Source organism: Schistocerca gregaria, chromosome 6 (genome assembly GCF_023897955.1).
Source record: "Schistocerca gregaria isolate iqSchGreg1 chromosome 6, iqSchGreg1.2, whole genome shotgun sequence".
NCBI classification, from domain to species: Eukaryota; Metazoa; Arthropoda; class Insecta; order Orthoptera; family Acrididae; genus Schistocerca; species Schistocerca gregaria.
The window spans coordinates 541,746,890-541,768,547 of NC_064925.1; the positions used below are offsets into that span (position 1 = coordinate 541,746,890).

Genomic DNA, 21,658 nt, shown 5'->3' on the forward strand with positions numbered 1-21,658 from the left:
TAAAACACTGGAAAATGCAATCATTCTACAAAGGAGATTGTTTACAAATCACTCATACAACCCATTCTAGAATATTGCTCAAGTGTGTGGGAGCCATACCAAATGGGACTAATATGGGGTATTGGATTTATACAGAGAAGGGCAGCAAGAATAGTCACAGATTTGTTTTATCCTTGGGAGAGGGTCACAGAGAAGCTGCAGATACTAAACTGGCAGACCCTTGAAGAGAGAAATCCTACTTACAAAGTTTCAAGAACAGACTTTAAATTATGACTCTAGGTACATACTATTCCCACTATGTATCACTCATATAGCGATCTTGAGGACAAGATTAGATTAATTACAGCACACACAGAGGCATTTAAACAATGATTCTTCTTGTGCTCCATACTTGAATGTAACAGGAAGAAACCTGAGTAACTGGTACAATGGGATATATCCTCTGGTATGCAGTTCATAGTGATTTGCAAAGTGTAAACATAGGTGTAGATGTGTTTATGTTTATGTGAAGGAAAGTGGGAAACAAGAAAATCTTCATGCTCTTTTTGAACTTTTTAAAAATCTGGATTACTTGAATTATAGTACGCTAAGCTGTACTACTGCAGTTTTGATTGTTGTTGTTGTTGTCTTCAGTCCTGAGACTGGTTTGATGCAGCTCTCCATGCTACTCTATCCTGTGCAAGCTGCTTCATCTCCCAGTACCTACTGCAACCTACATCCTTCTGAATCTGCTTAGTGTACTCATCTCTCGGTCTCCCTCTACGATTTTTACCCTCCACGCTGCCCTCCAACGCTAAATTTGTGATCCCTTGATGCCTCGAAACATGTCCTACCAACCGATCCCTTCTTCTAGCCAAGTTGTGCCACAAACTTCTCTTCTCCCCAATCCTATTCAATACCTCCTCATTAGTTACGTGATCTATCCACCTTATCTTCAGTATTCTTCTGTAGCACCACATTTCGAAAGCTTCTATTCTCTTCTTGTCCAAACTAGTTATCGTCCATGTTTCACTTCCATACATGGCTACACTCCAAACAAATACTTTCAGAAACGACTTCCTGATACATAAATCTATATTCGATGTTAACAAATTTCTCTTCTTCAGAAACGCTTTTCTTGCCATTGCCAGTCTACATTTTATATCCTCTCTACTTCGACCATCATCAGTTATTTTACTTCCTAAATAGCAAAACTCCTTTACTACTTGAAGTGTCTCATTTCCTAATCTAATTCCCTCAGCATCACCCGACTTAACTCGACTACATTCCATTATCCTCGTTTTGCTTTTGTTGATGTTCATCTTATATCTTCCTTTCAAGACACTGTCCATTCCGTTCAACTGCTCTTCCAAGTCCTTTGCCGTCTCTGACAGAATTACAATGTCATCGGCGAACCTCAAAGTTTTTACTTTGTCTCCATGAATTTTAATACCTACTCCAAATTTTTCTTTTGTTTCCTTTACTGCTTGCTCAATATACAGACTGAATAACATCGGGGAGAGGCTACAACCCTGTCTCACTCCTTTCCCAACCACTGCTTCCCTTTCATGCCCCTCGACTTTTATGACTGCCATCTGGTTTCTGTACAAATTGTAAATAGCCTTTCGCTCCCTGTATTTTACCCCTGCCACCTTTAGAATTTGAAAAAGAGTATTCCAGTCAACATTGTCAAAAGCTTTCTCTAAGTCTACAAATGCTAGAAACGTAGGTTTGCCTTTTCTTAATCTTTCTTCTAAGATAAGTCGTAAGGTCAGTATTGCCTCACGTGTTCCAACATTTCGACGGAATCCATTCTGATCCTCCCCGAGGTCCACATCTACCAGTTTTTCCATTCATCTGTAAAGAATTCGCGTTAGTATTTTGCAGCTGTGACTTATTAAACTGATAGTTCGGTAATTTTCACATCTGTCAGCACCTGCTTTCTTTGGGATTGGAATTATTATATTCTTCTTGAAGTCTGAGGGTATTTCGCCTGTCTCATACATCTTGCTCACCAGCTGGTAGAGTTTTGTCATGACTGGCTCTCCCAAGGCCGTCAGTAGTTCTAATGGAATGTTGTCTACTCCGGGGGCCTTGTTTCGACTCAGGTCTTTCAATGCTCTGTCAAACTCTTCACGCAGTATCGTATCTCCCATTTCGTCTTCATCTACATCCTCTTCCATTTCCATAATATTGTCCTCAAGTACATCACCCTTGTATAAACCTTCTATATACTCCTTCCACATTTCTGCCTTCCCTTCTTTGCTTAGAACTGGGTTGCCATCTGAGCTCTTGATATTCATACACGTGGTTCTCTTCTCTCCAAAGGTCTCTTTAATTTTCCTGTAGGCAGTATCTATCTTACCCCTAGTGAGATAAGCTTCTACATCCTTACATTTGTCCTCTAGCCATCCCTGTTTAGCCATTTTGCACTTCCTGTCGATCTCATTTTTGAGACGTCTGTATTCCTTTTTGCCTGCTTCATTTACTGCATTTTTATATTTTCTCGTTTCATCAATTAAATTCAATATTTCTTCTGTTACCCAAGGATTTCTAGCAGCCCTCGTCTTTTTACCTACTTTATCCTCTGCTGCCTTCACTACTTCATCCCTCAGAGCTACCCATTCTTCTTCTACGGTATTTCTTTCCCCTATTCCTGTCAATTGTCCCCTTATGCTCTCCCTGAAACTCTGTACAACTTCTGGTTCTTTCAGTTTATCCAGGTCCCATCTCCTTAATTTCCCACATTTTTGCAGTTTCTTCAGTTTTAATCTACAGGTCATAAACAATAGATTGTGGTCCGAGTTTTGATTAGTTCAAGATAAATAGATTTCAATTACTGTCATTTGTAAAACTTTTGTGCAATTTGGAAAAAAAAATTGGACACAAGGGGAAGTTGGGCTGGAAATATTTTACTATTTATTGTTATTATACTGGTTCCTGTCAGATCACCAGAGTTACACGCTGTCGCACTTGGATGGGTGACCTTCTGGGCTGCCATGCACTGTTTCAACTTTTCGGGGTGCACTCAACCTCATGATGCCACTTAAGGACCTACTTGACCGAATAGGAGTGGCTCCGGCCAAAGAAAACCATCATAACAACCAGGAGTGTGGTGTGCTGACCACACACCACTCCTATCTGTGTCCTCAGCTGAGGATGACACAGTGTTTGGATGGTCCCGATGGGCTCCTTGTGGTCTTAAGACGGAGTGCTTTATTGTTATTATAGGCAACTGGTGATAGTAACAAAAAAATCTAGGATCTTAGTGAATTAAAATTTCTTAAGGGAAATGAAAATGTTGCATTTTTCCAAGTATGTCAACTGCATCACTGCTCTGGTCTCATTGTGAGAGAAACGCTCTATGGAAAATGCTATTTGTCAGACCAAAAGAATAAACAAATTATGCAAACTAAACATAATGTAGCATGTTTGAAACATCAGTTATGATGTAAAATATATTTCTTGATTCAAAATGCATATGTTTTTATGGATGAAATATATCAATTATAGTCACAGCAGATTTTCCTTTGTGGTACATTTACGGCATTGTGTGAAGCTTGAACAACTAGAGGTAGGGCATACACATTCACAGGGCATACACATTAGTATGCTCTGCAGACATTATTAGCATTCCAGTCACCACAGTTCAGGATGTGTCCTGTTGCCTAGCAGGTACAGGGCATGGCATGTTCCAATGTTCATTTGTGGTGGTTGGCATCGAATCACAGCAATGCACCCATTATTTCACCATGTGTTGTTGTGGTCTTCAGTCCAGAGACTGGTTCGATGCAGCTCTCTATGCTACTCTATCCTGTGCAAGCTTCTTCATCTCATGTCTGTGGCGAACCAAAACGTGCCCATTGTTTTCAAACAAATAGAACCTGGATTCATTCAAAAACACTATCTGATGCGATTCCTGTCCGCCGTGACATTGTTCCATACACCATTCTCATCTAGCATGTATCTGCACATTTGTCAAAGGTAGGCAGAGAAGTTAGCGATGCCCATGTAATCCATGCAGTAATAAAAGTCAATTGACTGTTACCTTTGATAGTGTCAAATCTGTTCCACTGTTGTGCCAGAGCCAAGGATGAGATCTGTCCTGCAATGGCATTTGTATGAGATGTCAATATTCTCACGGGAAGGTCTGGCTGCTCAACCTGACCCATCTCCTCATGTTCCATGGCCTTCCATGAAGCATTCTGCACAAACCTGTTGATGTGCTGAAACTTTTCATCCCAGACGAGCAGCAATTTACCTAATGGATGCACCACATTCTCTCAAGCCAACAATGTGCTCTCTTTCAGACTTACTGATTTGAAGGTACAATTCGCTAATACATCTGCAAGGTATCAAGCACATCTGCACAAGTCACACTGATCCATTACCTTCAGTAACAACAAGAGATGTAGGCATATTTCACCGGTAGGTGGTGTTATGCTGTGATATTGATATTTACCTTGAATCCAGAGGCCAACATGGTTTAAAGGCAAATCATTTCTTCAAAACATACTAAAGTACATGTTCTGTTTTTTTCTGAAAATGAGCGTGTGTGTTTGTGTGTTATTTTATTGTGCCTCTCTACCGGCACTTTCCCGTTTGGTAAGTCTTGGAATCTTTCATTTTAATATACTTTTCCAATGTGGAAGTTTCTTTTTATATATATAAAATAGAAAGAAACTTCCAAATGGGAAAAATATATTAAAAACAAAGATTCCAAGACTTACCAAGCGGGAAAGCGCCGGTAGATAGGCACAATGAATAAAACACAAACACACACACAGAATTTGAGCTTTCGCAATCGGCGGCTGCTTCGTCAGGAAAGAGGGAAGGAAAAGGAAAGATGAAAGGATGTGGGTTTTAAGGGAGAGGGTAAGGTGTCATTCCAATCCCGGGAGCGGAAAGACTTACCTTAGGGAGAAAAAGGATAGGTATATGCTTGCGCGCGCACACACACACACACACACACACACACGCATATCCATCCATACATACACAGACACAAGCAGACATATTTAAAGGCAAAGAGTATGGGCAGAGATATAAGTCAAGGCGGAAGTGTGGAGGCAAAGATGATGTTGAATGACAGGTGAGGTATTAGTGACGGCAACTTGAAGCTAGCGGAGATTGAGGTCTGGTGGATAACGAGAAGAGAGGATATATTGAAGGGCGAGTTCCCATCTCTGGAGTTCGGATAGGTTGGTGTTGGTGGGAAGTATCCAGATAACTCGGATGGTGTAACACTGTGCCAAGATGTGCTGGCTGTGTACCAAGGCATGTTTAGCCACAGGGTGATACTCATTACCAACAAACACTGTCTGCCTGTGTCCATTCATGCGAATGGACAGTTTGTTGCTGGTCATTCCCACATAGAAAGCATCACAGTGTAGGCAGGTCAGTTGGTAAATCACGTGGGTGCTCTCACACGTGGCTCTGCCTTTGATTGTGTACACCTTCCGGGTTACAGGACTGGAGTAGGTGGTGGTGGGAGGGTGCATAGGACAGGTTTTACATAGGAGCGGTTGCAAAGGTAGGAGCCAGAGGGTAGGGAAGGTGCTTTGGGGATTTCATAGGGATGAACCAAGAGGTTACGAAGGTTAGATGGACAGCGGAAAGACACTCTTGGTGGAGTGGGGAGGATTTCATGAAGGATGGATCTCATTTCGGGGCAGGATTTTAGGAAGTCGTATCCCTGCTGGAGAGCCACATTCAGAGTCCGATCCAGTCCCGGGAAGTATCCTGTCACAAGTGGGGCACTTTTGGGGTTCTTCTGTGAGAGGTTCTGGGTTTGAGGGGATGAGGAAGTGGCTCTGGTTATCTGCTTCTGTACCAGGTCGGGAGGGTAGTTGCGGGATGCGAAAGCTGTTTTCAGGTTATTGTTGTAATGGTTCAGGGATTCAGGACAGGAGCAGATTTGTTTGCCACGAAGACCTAAGCTGTAGGAAAGGGACCATTTGATATGGAATGGGTGACAGCTGTCATAATGGAGGTACTGTTGCTTGTTGGTGGGTTTGATGTGCACGGATGTGTGAAGCTGGCCTTTGGACAGATGGAGGTCAACGTCAAGGAGAGTGGCATGGGATTTGGAGTAGGACTAGTTGAATCTGATGGAACCAAAGGAGTTGAGGTTGGAGAGGAAATTCTGCAGTTCTTCTTCACTGTGAGTCCATATCATGAAGATGCCATCAATCAATCTGTACCAAACTTTGGGTTGGCAGGTTTGGGTAACCAAGAAGGTTTCCTTTAAGCGACCCATAAATACGTTGGTGTACGAGGGGCCATCCTGGTACCCATGGTTGTTCCCTTTAATTATTGGTATGTCTGGCCTTGAAAAGTCAAGAAGTTGGGGGTAGGGTGAAGCTGACTAAGGTAATGAGGAAAGAGGTTTTAGGTAGGGTAGCATGTGATCGGCATGAAAGGAAGTGCTCCCTTACAGCGAGGCCCTGGACGTGCGGGATATTTGTGGATAAGGAAGTGGCATCAATGGTTACAAGGATGGTTTCTGGGGCTAACAGAATGGGTAAGGATTCCAGGCAATCGAGAAAGTGGTTGGTGTCTTTGATGAAGGATGGGAGACTGCATGCAATGAGTTGAAGGTGTTGATCTACGTAGGCAGGGATACGTTTTGTGGGGGCTTGGTAACCAGCTACAATGGGGCGGCCAGGATGTTTGTGTTTTTGAATTTAGAAGTAGGTAGAAGGAAGGAGTGCGAGGTGTCGGTGGGGTCAGGAGTTTGATGGAGTCAGGTGTAAGGTTTTGTAGGGGGCCTAAGGTTCTGAGGATTCCTTGAAGCTCCGCCTGGACATCAGAAATGGGATTACCTTGGCAAACTTTGTATGTAGCGATATCTGAAAGCTGACGCAGTCCCTCAGCCACATACTCCCGACGATCAAGTACCATGGTCGTGGAACCCTTGTCGGCCAGAGGAATGATGGTGGATCGGTCAGCCTCCAGGTCACGGATAGCCTGGGCTTCAGCTGTGATGATGTTGGGAGGAGGATTAACGTTTTTCAAGAAAGATTGAGAGGCATGGCTGGAAGTTGTTGGTGTAATGATCCAGGGATTCAGGACTGGAGCAGATTCATTTTCTACAAAGGCCTAGGTTTGATATGGAATGGGTGGGAGCTGTCATAATGGAGGTACTGTTGCTTGTTGGTTGGTTTGATGTGGATGAATGTGTGAAGCTGGCCATTGGACAGATGGAGGTCAACGTCAAGGAAAGTGGCATGGGATTTGGAGTAGGACCAGGTGAATCTGATGGAACCAAAGGAGTTGAGGTTGGAGAGGAAATTCTGGAGTTGTTCTTCACTGTGAGTCCAGATCATGAGGATGTCATCAGTAAATTTGTACCAAACTTTGGGTTGGCAGGCTTGGGTAACCAAGAAGGCTTCCTCTAAGCGACCCATAAATAGGTCGGCATACGAGGGGGCCATCCTGGTACCCATGGCTGTTCCCTTTAATTGTTGGTATGTCTGGCCTTCAAAAGTGAAGAAATTGATGGTCAGGATGAAGCTGGCTAAGGTGACGAGGAAAGAGGTTTTAGGTAGGGTGACAGGTGATCGGCGTGAAAGGAAGTGCTCCATTGCAGCGAGGCCCAGGACGTGCGGGATATTTGTGTATAGGGAAGTGGCATCAATGGTTACAAGGATGGTTTCCGGGGGTAACAGACTGGGTAAGGATTCCAGGCGTTCGAGAAAGTGGTTGGTGTCTTTGGTGAAGGATGGGAGTCTGCATGTAATGGGTTGAAGGTGTTGATCTACGTAGGCAGAGATACGTTCTGTGGGGGCTTGGTAACCAGCTACAAATGGGGCGGCCAGGATGTTTGGGTTTGTGAATTTTAGGAAGTAGGTAGAAGGTAGGAGTGTGAGGTGTCAGTGGGGTCAGGAGTTTGATGGAGTCAGGTGAAAGGTTTTGTAGGGGGCCTAAGGTTCTGAGGATTCCTTGAAGCTCCGCCTGGACATCAGGTATGGGATTACCTTGGCAAACTTTGTATGTGGAGTTGTCTGAAAGCTGACGCAGTCCCTCAGCCACATACTCCCAACGATCAAGTACCACGGTCATGGAACCCTTGTCAGCCGGAAGAATGATGATGGATCGGTCAGCTTTCAGATCACGGATAGCCTAGGCTTCGGCTGTGGCGATGTTGGGAGTAGGATTAAGGTTTTTCAAATAAGATTGAGAGGCAAGGCTGGAAGTGAGAAATTCCTGGAATGTTTGGAGAGGGTGATTTTGAGGAAGGGGTGGTGGGTCCCCCTGTGATGGAGGATGGAACTGTTCCAGGCAGGGTTAAATTTGGGTAGTGTCTTGGGGAGTTGGATCATTAGGAGTGGGATCAGGATTATTTTTCTTTGTGGCAAAGTGATATTTCCAGCAGAGATTACGAGAGTAGGACAGTAAATCTTGAACCTGGGAGTGGGGCTGAAGGTGAGGCATTATAGGACAGAGGTTTCGGATTGGGAGAGAGATTTGGAGGAAAGGTTAACTACTGAATTGGGGTGTTGTGGTTCAAGATTGTGTTGACTAGAATTTTGAGGTGTTGGGGGGAGTGGAGCTGGAAGTGGGAGATTGAGTAGATGGGAGAGACTGAGTCTGTGTGCAATGAGAGGAGGTTGAGGTTTGTTGGAAAGGTTGTGGAGGGTGAGTGAGTTGCCTTTCCGGAGGTGGAAAACCAGGAGATTGGATGGTTTTTTGAGGTGGAGGGTGGCATGCTGTTCTAATTTGCGGCTGGCCTGTAGGAGGATGCTATGAACAGCCGGTGTGGATGTCAGAGAGGAAAGATTGAGGACTTTGATTAGGGATTGGAGTTGACAGCTGTGTTCATTGGCCGAGTCGATGTATAGGTGAAGGATCAGGCTATGGATTGTGCAGTTTGGAACTGGTATAAGGACTGAAGGAAAGAAGGATTGCAGCCGGAGATGGAAACTTTAAGTGTGAGGCCTTTGGGGGTAATGCCAAATGTCAGACAAGCCTGACTAAATAAAATATGGGAGTGGGAAAGCGCCGGTAGACAGGCACAATAAATAAAACACACAAACGCACACACAAAATTTCTAGCTTTCGCAACTGACGGTTGCATCTTCAGGAAAGAGGGAAGGAGAGGGAAAGACGAAAGGATGTGGGTTTTAAGGGAGAGGGTAAGGAGTCATTCCAATCCCGGGAGTGGAAAGACTTACCTTAGGGACATATCTATCTGCTTGTGTCTGTATATGCGTGGATGGATATGTGTGTGTGTGTGTGTGTGTGTGTGTGTGTGTGTGTGCGCGCGAGTGTATACCTATCTTTTTTCCCCCTAAGGTAGGTCTTTCTGCTCCCGGGATTGGAATGACTACTTACCCTCTCCCTTAAAACCGACATCCTTTCATCTTTCCCTCTCCTTCCCTCTTTCCTGATGAAGCAACCGTCGGTTGCGAAAGCTCAAAATTTTGTGTATGTGTTTCGTGTGTTTCTTTATTGTGCCTATCTATCGGCACTTTCCCGCTTGGTAAGTCATGGAATCTTTGTTTTTAATATATTTAATATACATATGTGTGTGTGTGCGAGTGTACTCCTGTCCTTTTTTCCCCCTGAGGGAAGTCTTTCCACTCCCGGGAATGGAATGTCTCCTTACCCTCTCCCTTAAAACCCACATCTTCTCGTCTTTCCCTCTCCTTCCCTCTTTCCTGAAGAAACAACCGTTGGTTGCGAAAGCTAGAAATTTTGTCTGTGCGTTTGTGTGTTTTATTTATTGTGCCTGTCTACCGGCGCTTTCCCGCTCCCATATTTTATTTACTCAGGCTTGTCTGACATTTGGCATTACCCCCAAAGGCCTCACACTTAAAGTTACCATTCATGTGAATGGACAGTTAGTTGCCGGTCATTCCCACATAGAAGGCTTCACAGTGTAGGCATGTCAGTTAGTAAATTACGTGGGTGCTTTCAGATATGGCTCTGGCTTTGATCGTGTACACCTTCCGGGTTGACTGGAGTAGGTGGTGGTGGGAGGATGCATGGGACAGGTTTTATACCGGGGGCGGTTACAAGGGTAGGAGCCAGAGGGTAGGGAAGGTGGTTTAGGGATTTCATAGGGATGAACCAAGAGGTTACAAAGGTTAGGTGGACGGCGGAAAGACAATTTGGTGGAATGGGGAGGATTTCATGAAGGATGGATCTCATTTCAGGGCAGGATATGAGGAAGTCATATCCCTGCTGGAGAGCCACATTCAAGGTCTGATCCAGTCTCGGAAAGTATCCTGTCACAAGTGGGGCACTTTTGTGGTTCATCTGTGGGAGGTTCTGGGTTTGAGGGGATGAGGAAGTGGCTCTGGTAATTTGCTTCTGTACCAGGTCAGGAGGGTAGTTGCAGGATGCGTAAGCTGTTTTCAGGTTATTGTTGTAATGGTTCAGGGATTCAGGACAGGAGCAGATTTGTTTGCCACGAAGACCTAAGCTGTAGGAAAGGGACCATTTGATATGGAATGGGTGACAGCTGTCATAATGGAGGTACTGTTGCTTGTTGGTGGGTTTGATGTGCACGGATGTGTGAAGCTGGCCTTTGGACAGATGGAGGTCAACGTCAAGGAGAGTGGCATGGGATTTGGAGTAGGACTAGTTGAATCTGATGGAACCAAAGGAGTTGAGGTTGGAGAGGAAATTCTGCAGTTCTTCTTCACTGTGAGTCCATATCATGAAGATGCCATCAATCAATCTGTACCAAACTTTGGGTTGGCAGGTTTGGGTAACCAAGAAGGTTTCCTTTAAGCGACCCATAAATACGTTGGTGTACGAGGGGCCATCCTGGTACCCATGGTTGTTCCCTTTAATTATTGGTATGTCTGGCCTTGAAAAGTCAAGAAGTTGGGGGTAGGGTGAAGCTGACTAAGGTAATGAGGAAAGAGGTTTTAGGTAGGGTAGCATGTGATCGGCATGAAAGGAAGTGCTCCCTTACAGCGAGGCCCTGGACGTGCGGGATATTTGTGGATAAGGAAGTGGCATCAATGGTTACAAGGATGGTTTCTGGGGCTAACAGAATGGGTAAGGATTCCAGGCAATCGAGAAAGTGGTTGGTGTCTTTGATGAAGGATGGGAGACTGCATGCAATGAGTTGAAGGTGTTGATCTACGTAGGCAGGGATACGTTTTGTGGGGGCTTGGTAACCAGCTACAATGGGGCGGCCAGGATGTTTGTGTTTTTGAATTTAGAAGTAGGTAGAAGGAAGGAGTGCGAGGTGTCGGTGGGGTCAGGAGTTTGATGGAGTCAGGTGTAAGGTTTTGTAGGGGGCCTAAGGTTCTGAGGATTCCTTGAAGCTCCGCCTGGACATCAGAAATGGGATTACCTTGGCAAACTTTGTATGTAGCGATATCTGAAAGCTGACGCAGTCCCTCAGCCACATACTCCCGACGATCAAGTACCATGGTCGTGGAACCCTTGTCGGCCAGAGGAATGATGGTGGATCGGTCAGCCTCCAGGTCACGGATAGCCTGGGCTTCAGCTGTGATGATGTTGGGAGGAGGATTAACGTTTTTCAAGAAAGATTGAGAGGCATGGCTGGAAGTGAGAAATTCCTGGAAGGTTTGGAGAGGGTGATTTTGAGGAAGAGGAGGTGGGTCCTGCTGTGACGGAGCATGGAACTGTTAAAGGCAAGGTTCAATTTGGATAATGTCTTGGAGAGTTGAATCATTAGGAGTAGGATTAGGATTATTTTTCTTTGTGGCAAAGTGATATTTCCAGCAGAGATTACGAGAGTAGGACAGTAAATCTTTGACGAGGGCTGTTTGGGTGAATCTGGGAGTAGGGCTGAAGGTGAGGCCTTTGGATAAGACAGAGGTTTCGGATTGGGAGAGAGGTTTGGAGGAAAGGTTAACTACTGAATTGGGGTGTTGTGGTTCCAGATTGTGTTGATTGGAATTTTGAGGTTTTGGGGGGAATGGAGCTGGAAGTGGGAGATTGAGTAGATGGGAGAGACTGGGTCTGTGTGCAATGAGAGAAGGTTGAGGTTTGTTGTGGAGGGTGAAAAAGTGTATGTGCGGATGGATATGTGTGTGTGTGTGTGTGTGTGTGTGTGTGTGTGTGTGTGTGTGTGTGTGAGTGTACACCTGTTCTTTTTTTCCCCTAAGGGAAGTCTTTCCGCTCCCGGGATTGGAATGACTCCTTACCCTTTCCCTTAAAACCCACATCCTTTCGTCTTTCCCTCTCCTTCCTGAAGAAGCAACCATCGGTTGCGAAAGCTAGTAATTCTGTGTGTGTGTTTGTGTGTTTTGTTCATGTGCCTGTCTGCCGGCGCTTTCCCGCTTGGTAAGTCTTGGAATCTTTGTTTTTAATATATATATATATTCCACATGGGAAAAATATATTAAAAACAAAGATTCCAAGACTTACCAAGCGGGAAAGCGCCGGCAGACAGGCACATGAACAAAACACACAAACACACACACAGAATTGCTAGCTTTCGCAACCGATGGTTGCTTCTTCAGGAAGGAGAGGGAAAGACGAAAGGATGTAGGTTTTAAGGGAGAGGGTAGGGAGTCATTCCAATCCCGGGTGCGGAAAGACTTCCCTTAGGGGAAAAAAAGGACAGATGTACACTCGCGCACACACACACACACACATATCCATCCGCATATACACAGACACAAGCAGACATATTTAAAGGCAAAGAGTAAGGGCAGAGATGTCAGTCGAGGCGGAAGTACAGAGGCAAAGAAGTTGTTGAAAGACAGGTGAGGTATGAGCGGCGGCAACTTGAAATTAGCGGAGGTTGAGGCCTGGCGGATATCGAGAAGAGAGGATATACTGAAGGGCGAGTTCCCATCTCCGGAGTTCGGATAGGTTGGTGTTGGTGGGAAGTATCCAGATAACTCGGACGGTGTAACACTGTGCCAAGATGTGCTGGCCGTGCATCAAGGCATGTTTAGCCACAGGGTGATCCTCATTACCAACAAACACTGTCTGCCTGTGTCCATTCATGCGAATGGACAGTTTGTTGCTGGTCATTCCCACATAGAAAGCGTCATAGTGTCTGCAGGTCAGTTGGTAAATCACATGGGTGCTTTGACACGTGGCTCTGCCTTTGATTGTGTACACCTTCCGTGTTACAGGACTGGAGTAGGTGGTGGTGGGAGGGTGCATAGGACAGGTTTTACACCGGGGGCGGTTGCAAGGGTAGGAGCCAGAGGGTAGGGAAGGTGGTTTGGGGATTTCATAGGGATGAACCAAGAGGTTACGAAGGTTAGGTGGACGGCGGAAAGACACTCTTGGTGGAGTGGGGAGGATTTCATGAAGGATTGATCTCATTTCGGGGCAGGATTTTAGGAAGTCGTATCCCTGCTGGAGAGCCACATTCAAGGTCTGATCCAGTCCCGGGAAGTATTCTGTCACAAGTGGGGCACTTTTGGGGTTCTTCTGTGAGAGGTTCTGGGTTTGAGGGGATGAGGAAGTGGCTCTGGTTATCTGCTTCTGTACCAGGTTGGGAGGGTAGTTGCGGGATGCAAAAGCTGTTTTCAGGTTGTTGGTGTAATGGTCGAGGGATTCAGGACTGGAGCAGATTCATTTGCCATGAAGGCCTAGGCTGTAGGGAAGGGACCGTTTGATATGGAATGGGTGGCAGCTGTCATAATGGAGGTACTGTTGCTTGTTGGTGGGTTTGATGTGGACGGATGTGTGCAGCTGGCCATTGGACAGATGGAGGTCAACATCTAGGAAAGTGGCATGGGATTTGGAGTAGGACCAGGTGAATCTGATGGAACCAAAGGAGTTGAGGTTGGAGAGGAAATTCTGGAGTTGTTCTTCACTGTCAGTCCAGATCATGAAGATGTCATCAATAAATCTGTACCAAACTCTGGGTTGGCAGGCTTGGGTAACCAAGAAGGCTTCCTCTAAGCGACCCATAAATAGGTTGGCATACGAGGGGGCCATCCTGGTACCCATGGCTGTTCCCTTTAATTGTTGGTATGTCTGGTCTTCAAAAGTGAAGAAGTTGTGGGTCAGGATGAAGCTGGCTAAGGTGACGAGGAAAGAGGTTTTAGGTAGGGTGGCAGGTGATCGGCGTGAAAGGAAGTACTCCATTCCAGCGAGGCCTTGGACGTGCGGGATATTCGTGTATAGGGAAGTGGCATCAATGGTTACAAGGATGGTTTCCGGGGGTAACAGACTGGGTACGGATTCCAGGCGTTCGAGAAAGTGGTTGGTGTCTTTGATGAAGGATGGGAGACTGCATGTAATGGGTTGAAGGTGTTGATCTACGTAGGCAGAGATACGTTCTGTGGGGGCTTGGTAACCAGCTACAATGGGGCGGCCAGGATGTTTGGGTTTGTGAATTTTAGGAAGTAGGTAGAAGGTAGGAGTGCGAGGTGTCGGTGGGGTGAGGAGTTTGATGGTGTACACTTGCACACACACACACACACACACACACACACACACACACACACACACACACACACACACACACATATCCATCCGCACATACACTGGTGTGTATGTGCGGATGGATATGTGTGTGTGTGTGTGTGTGTGTGTGTGTGTGTGTGTGTGTGTGTGTGTGTGTGCGAGTGTACACCTGTCCTTTTTTTCCCCTAAGGGAAGTCTTTCCGCTCCCAGGATTGGAATGACTCCTTACCCTCTCCCTTAAAACCCACATCCTTTCGTCTTTCCCTCTCCTTCATGAAGAAGCAACCATCGGTTGCGAAAGCTAGTAATTCTGTGTGTGTGTTTGTGTGTTTTGTTCTTGTGCCTGTCTGCCGGCGTTTTCCCGCTTGGTAAGTCTTGGAATCTTTGTTTAGATGCTGTAACTTACTAAACGAGAAAGCACTGGTATGTTGATAGACACAATAAAAAAACACACAAACACACATACAAATTTCAAGCTTTCGCTACCCAAGGTTGCTTCATCAGGAAAGAGGGAAGGAGAGGGAAAGATGAAAGGATGTGGGTTTTAAGGGAGAGGGCTGTATGTGACTGCTAAGATGGAGCTATTGCATCAGCGTACTCTGAAAGGAATCAAACTGGTGTACAATCTGGACCAAGGGACTTGTGTTTACCAAGTGATGTAAGTTGCTTTACTACACTAGGATATCTGTTTCTAAGTTACATTGGCTGCTGTTTTTTATCCAAATTTTGGAATGTTTACTTTGTCTTCTCAGGTTAAGGAACATCTGAAGACTATATTTAGTAACTCCATTTTAGAGGTACTGTCATTGGTATTGTACATTGAAAGTATTGGTTATGTCCTACAATTGCTGTACTTTACATATGATCAGGTGCTCTTTGGAATTTCTGCCAGATTTTGATACAGAGTTTGCAACTGTAAACTATCAAAAGCATCTCACACTGAAGACAGTACTCAAGTCTTGAGCTTCAGTGTAATGTTGCCAGTCTTGGAGATTTTGGATTCTTTTAAACTCAGCTTGCCTTTTGGTTGCTTAAGTAATAGTGTTCTGACCTTTTTCAGTACCATGCAGGATCAGTTCCATTTACTAATAATTTATTTTATATAAGTCTCTCAACTGCTGTCAATACTTTTTCTTTAAATTTAAGCCACAACTGATGTATTTATTAATTAGTCCTTCAAATCCTACGTGTATAAAATATATACAAGGATATTGGGCAAGGTTAGGTCTTTACAAGATAAAACACAGTTTGTAGTGCATTCCTAAGGACTGTATATTGAAGTAATTTAGCAAACATTTATACAACAAACATTAGAGGCAACATACAAAGTAGAATATTCATAACGCATCTTTATTTTTGTTGTTTGGTTTCTAGGTACTCCGTCAGACTGGAAAAGCAATGCTCAATTAAGTATGCCTTTAGTTCAGCCTTAAAACTACTGAGTTTACCTTCTGATTTAATATGGTTAGGCTTTTTGGCACAATGTGTTCTCCCCTGTTTCATATGAAGATCAGATTTTTGCCTTGTATTGTATGCATACATATTTTCATTTTTTAATAAGATATCTGGATGTCTATCAGTATATAGAATGATGAAAACTGATGTTTCGTAGACAAAAATGCAAGGAAGAGGAAGAACTGCCAGTTTTTTTAATATGGGTCTGCATGATTTTGTATTGTTTACTCCTTCAATAATTCTTAATATTCTCTTTTGCATCCTGAAAAGTTTAATATTTGTTGTTGCATTGCCCTAGAAGATTATGCTATATGTAATTACAAAATGCACATAGGAGTAGTATACATTTAACAGGTTGGCTTTGCTGCAAAAAGTTTTGAAGATCCTTATCAGGTAGCAGGTCTTGCTTAATTTTCTTCGCAAATATTCAGTGTGTGCCTCCCATTTTGTGTTGTTCTGGAGCCAAAGTCCCAGAAATTTTGTGCTGTCAACACTTTCAAGAACTCTGTCCCTTAGTTCTATTTGTATTATTTGGGTGGTGTCTTCCTTTTGGATTATAGAAGTTCAGTGCTACTGTCTTTTCTTTGTTTATAATTAGCTTGTTATAGCTGAACCACAGTTCTAACCTGTTCATTGTTTGGGTAGTGGAGTCTTTTAGTTTTTCTTCTATTTTACCACTAATAACAAAGCTTGTAACGTCTGCAAATTGGAGGGTGGTTTGGCAATACTTTTTGTTCATAAGATCATTGACATAGAGGAGAAACAGAATGGGTCCTAATACTGATCCTTGAGGAATGCCACATTTCACATTTTCACAGCCTGAATAGTAGTAGCCGATTTTGTTATGGTCGGTATATTGCACTTCAACCACCTGTTTGCGGCCACATAGGTATGTCCTGAGCCACTCATTGGATGTACCTCTAATTCCTAAAAGGACAAGTTTATGCAGCAGGGCATTATGGTCAATGACGTCAAAAGCTTTGGATAAATCAAGACATAAGCCCATCACAAACTAGCTTGCATCCAGTTTAGTATAGATTTCATTAAGAAATTCAAATATTGCACTTTCAGTTGAACAGCCTTTCCTGAAACTATATGTGAAGGAGAGAGAATTTTATTTTTATTTAGGAAATCAGACAATCTCTTATTTTAAAAAAATCTATTTTTTTTTAAATACAGGCTATAGGGCTATTGGTCTATAATTTGAAACACATTCTGGATTTCCTTTTTTGAACAGTGGTTTCTGTTTTGCTGTTTGAAGCATGAAGGGAAGGTTCCTGATGCCAGTGAGCTGGTGCACAAATGCATCAAGGGTTCAGCTAACATAAGACAGCATTTTTTAATAATTCCACATGAGTACACTGTTTTAAAGGTTTTTATAACTGATAAAATTTCTTCAGTATTTGTGGATGAAAGGAACAATGATGTAGACACGTTCCTCACATTATTGGACGATGGTGGTGAGCTACTTACAAAGAATATTTACAATTCAGAAAAGGGCATTGAGATGCATTGCAAAAATACCACCAAGCCAGACCTGTAGGCAAGCTTTTGTACACTATAATATTATGACAGTATATTCACTGTACATATACCAATGCATAATGGCAGTTAGGTCAAGCGATAAACACCTCCTAAATAAAGATGTACACAAACATGGTACAAGAGGAAATGAAAATTACTACATGATAAACAGAAATCTAAAACTGTCTATGACTGCTCCTGAAGAAGCAGGCAAAAGGTTTTTTCATAAACTCCCCAAAATCATTAAAAAGGGAACAGACATAAAATGTATATATAGTATGGGTGAACAATAAGAATGTGTTTAAATATATCATTACTCAAATATACCTTTAAAATTATCATTTCTGTATGTTGTTTGGATTTGTGTGTACATATAAAGTGAAACATGTAATACCTTTGTATGCTTATAGATTATTTCTGTTTAATTATTTGTTTCATTCATATATAATGAAATCAAGTTTGATGTTAACAGCATATTGTATGACACACCAAATACTCTCAGCTGGATTTTCAGCTGGAGTCCATGGGCAAAGAGTAAATAAATAAATAAATATGCTGTTGTGTTCTTCCAGTCCACACACCAACTGTTCACTTACGCTTGCAAAATATTTGTTGAAGGTCCCTGCAATTTTTGTTGGGCAAGAAATCATTTGTCCTTCATAACATAAGTTTATATTTTTATACTGTTTAGTTTCACTTGTTTGATTTTTTATAACTTCCCATATAGCTTTAGATTTGTTTTTTGAATTTTCAATGTATTTGTCATTTGCCATTGTTTTATCTTTCCTTACAACATTTTTGTGGATCCTCTTGTAATTCTTCAGGTACAAATGAAATTCATGAGGCATGTTCTGTGTCTATGCTATATTGTGTAATCTTCTTTTCTCTGCACAAGATATTCTAATACCTGTTGTAACCCATTTGTTCTTTTTGAAGTTAGGTTGACCTTCTTTTTTTATATATAATGGCAATGCAGCTTCATAGTATGACATGAAGATTTCCACAAATTTTTTGAACTTTTTGTTGGTATTTTCACAAGTATAAACTTCATACCAGGGTTCTTCACTTAGTGTCTGTATAAAAATGTTTATTTGTTTGTTGGTGAGTTTTCTTGTTTCTCTTACAAGCTCCTGTTTCTCATTTGTTTCACTTGGGGTGTGTAAAGCAATAAATTGTGCATAGTGATAACTGAAGAAAGTATTAAGATTTCCGGCACAGAAATTGTGATTAACATTTGTGTTTATTAATATCTGATCAATTGTTGAGCTAGTTGTTGGTGTAACTCTTGTAGGAGAATCTATGGTGGCTTTTATGTTATATGTTTCCAGCAGGGCCATTACGCTTTGCTGGTCTATTGAGATTTCTTAAAAATCAATATTGATATCTCCACGTATGATCACTGTTTTGTTGAAGTTTTTTATAGTATTTAAAGCTGCAGAGTTGATGACAGAAATCATTTAAGTTCACATCAGGGCTCCCATATACACAGATGATTATTAATTTTCATGCAGAGACTTCAACTGCAGATACTACAAAAGCTTTCTCTTCAGCTAACAGTTCAATGGGTTTCATGTTACAACAATCAATACCAGTTTTAACAAATATACGTGACCCTCCATGACTGGATGTAATTCTAGAGAATGATGATGAAAGATTGAAGTCTGCAAGTTTTGTGACTGTATGCTTACACAGTTTGTTTGGAAGGAGAGGAGACTGTCTCCTAGGAAGACATCAAGCAAATTCTTATGTGCTTTTCCTTTTAAATAGAAATATTTTCCTTTTATTTTGGGTGGATATGGATGTACAGTATTAAGTCTTACTATAATGACCTTGTGGTCACTAAGCCCTGCATCCACCTCGATGCTTCCTATTTGCTCAGGATTATTTGCTGCTGAAAGATCATTTATGCATTGAATGGGTTCCTGGACGAATAATTTTTAAAGAAAACACTTAGTACAATTTCAGACGATTCTTTGGGCCTACCACCTACTTTAAACATGCATTTTCACTAGTGTTTTGAGGGTAGATTGAATTCACCACCACTTATAACTTACGAGTGGGGTACCGGTACCTATTTGAAATGAGACTCAAGATTTCTTTGAAATGTTCAGCAACTGTATCATCTTTGCACGGAATTGGTAAAAGGAACCAATTATTAATTTATTCTGTTTGTCAAGCAGAACAACTACCCACGCTAAATGACGTGAACTACCTGCAACTTTTGTTACAAGATAAACTACTACCAACAGCAGCAAATACACTATCTGTGAGGCAGTTTGACCAGCCACTTGCCAAGTATGCTGCTTACCATGATGTGCTTCACTTTAATGGCTACCTCATGGCCTTTACCATTTGCATTGTCCTCACCAACACCAGAATTTCTGAACTGCACATCTCTCCCTGCAACATATCCTTCATTCCTGGCAACAATCTCTGTTAGTCCCTGTCCTCTATCTATCTATCGTCTTCCCTGCTCCCATTCAGTACTACACACACCTTCTACCCTGCCAACGCATGTAGATACTGTCCTTCTCCTGCCCCACCATATTCCTGCACCTGCTCCCACATGCACAACTCACATCTTTACTCATTCCCACCCTGTTATCCCTCGCATTGTTCACCTTATGTCTCTTCTGTACCTCCAATACCTCCAACAGATTATCTCAGGAACAGCTACAATTGGGCCTTAGCATCCATAGATTGGCTGTGTATGTGTGAACTGTGCTTTGTAAATGTATGTGTATTTCCTACTTCTGATGAAGGACACAGTCTAAAAGCTCAACATTTCCAACATTCTTTTTCATTGTGCCTCTTCATGACTCAATGTATCCTCTGTGTAGTGAGTAGCAATATATCGTTTCCATATTTCTGTTATTCCATCCTGTACTTTCCACTGTTAGAAAATTCAATATAGATGCTGAGGCATTAAGACATGGATGTAATTATCAGGTTTCATGAATTAAATAACCATAATTTAAAAAAAATAAATAGTGGTTCTGGGCACATATGTGGAACTTCACAAAATTAGAAAATGAATATATGAAGTAGAATGTATGCATAAATCCACAGAAATTGCCTGAATTTATAATTAACTATCTGGTGGCAGTTTGCAAATACTCTATTAGAGCCTTTAACTTATTTAATGCCGAGTTTGGCAGCTCAAAGGCTGCATCACAATACTACCTAAGAGTTTTGAGATAATTTGACGTAGGACTTAGGAAAGTATTATGCATTCTCAGTCAACTTACTTTAATTTCTCCTGGTACATGCATTAGAAGGCCCTGGAAAACACGTGCTAAATCTCTAAGGTTAAATGTGTAATGGGTACGATCAGGAGTAGGCCTCATTTCTGATTCAATTGCACTATACACTGCCATTGTCGCTGATACAACTGCTGTTTCCATACTTTTGTCCACTGTAGAACAACGGCCAAGCCATGATGATACAATTGTTCCAAACATTCGAACCTATACAGAAGAAAATATTTTCTGATTACAGACAATATTCAAATACATATTTTTATTAATAATAAACAATGCTTCAATCATTATAAAAATAAGAAAATAAATGCAGGTGTCACAGCAAGTACTTCAGTTATCTGTTACAAAGTCAAAGATGCAAAATTCTGAAGACTAAAATGTGCAGGGATGCATTAAACAGATGTTACAAAATTTTGGTTAGGAACATTGTTGTTAGCAATGTACGATCTTCAGTTAAAATGTTTTATTTTCCTGTTTTAGTCCAATAGGTATTGGATCTAAAATTCCATTTTAAGGACTGCATTGATGGTTTATGGGGATAACATCTGCTTTACTTAATCAACCTCCACTAATCCCATATACCTTCTTGTCCAGTGTCTCCCCTTCCTCTGTACACTCACCCCCTCCAAAGGCAACCGAACGAGATGGCGCAGTGATAAGACACTGGACTCGCATTCGGGAGGATGACGGTTCAATCCTGCATCCGGCCATCCTGATTTAGGTTTTCCGTGATTTCCCTAAATCGTTCCAGGCAAATGCCGGGATGGTTCCTTTCAAAGGGCACGGCCGACTTCCTTCCTCATCCTTCCTTAATCCGATGAGACCGATGACCTCGCTGTCTGGTCTCCTTCCCCAAACCAACCAATCCTCCCAAGGCCCTTCCCCATAGCAGTGTCATTGTGCCCTCCACAAACTCACCGATGGCAGTGCCAGAGTCTCGCATTCCTATTCTGTGCTGCCTCTCTCTGCTACAATCCTATACTGCAAACCTGCTGCCTGCCTCCCTGGTGTCAGCGTGCTTCCCCAAACACCCCTCCCACTTCAAGTCTCCATCTCACTCCCTATCTCCAAATCTC

General features: G+C 42.7%; 1 protein-coding gene across 1 annotated transcript in view; it reads right to left on the reverse strand.

Moving 5' to 3' along the window:
- Window positions 1-21,658, reverse strand: part of LOC126278931 (dynein axonemal heavy chain 1-like) — an 825,957-nt gene that overhangs the window by 318,449 nt on the left and 485,850 nt on the right. The window contains 1 exon segment of the mRNA XM_049979209.1: window positions 20,571-20,789. Within this exon segment, the coding sequence (XP_049835166.1) occupies window positions 20,571-20,789 (219 nt within the window).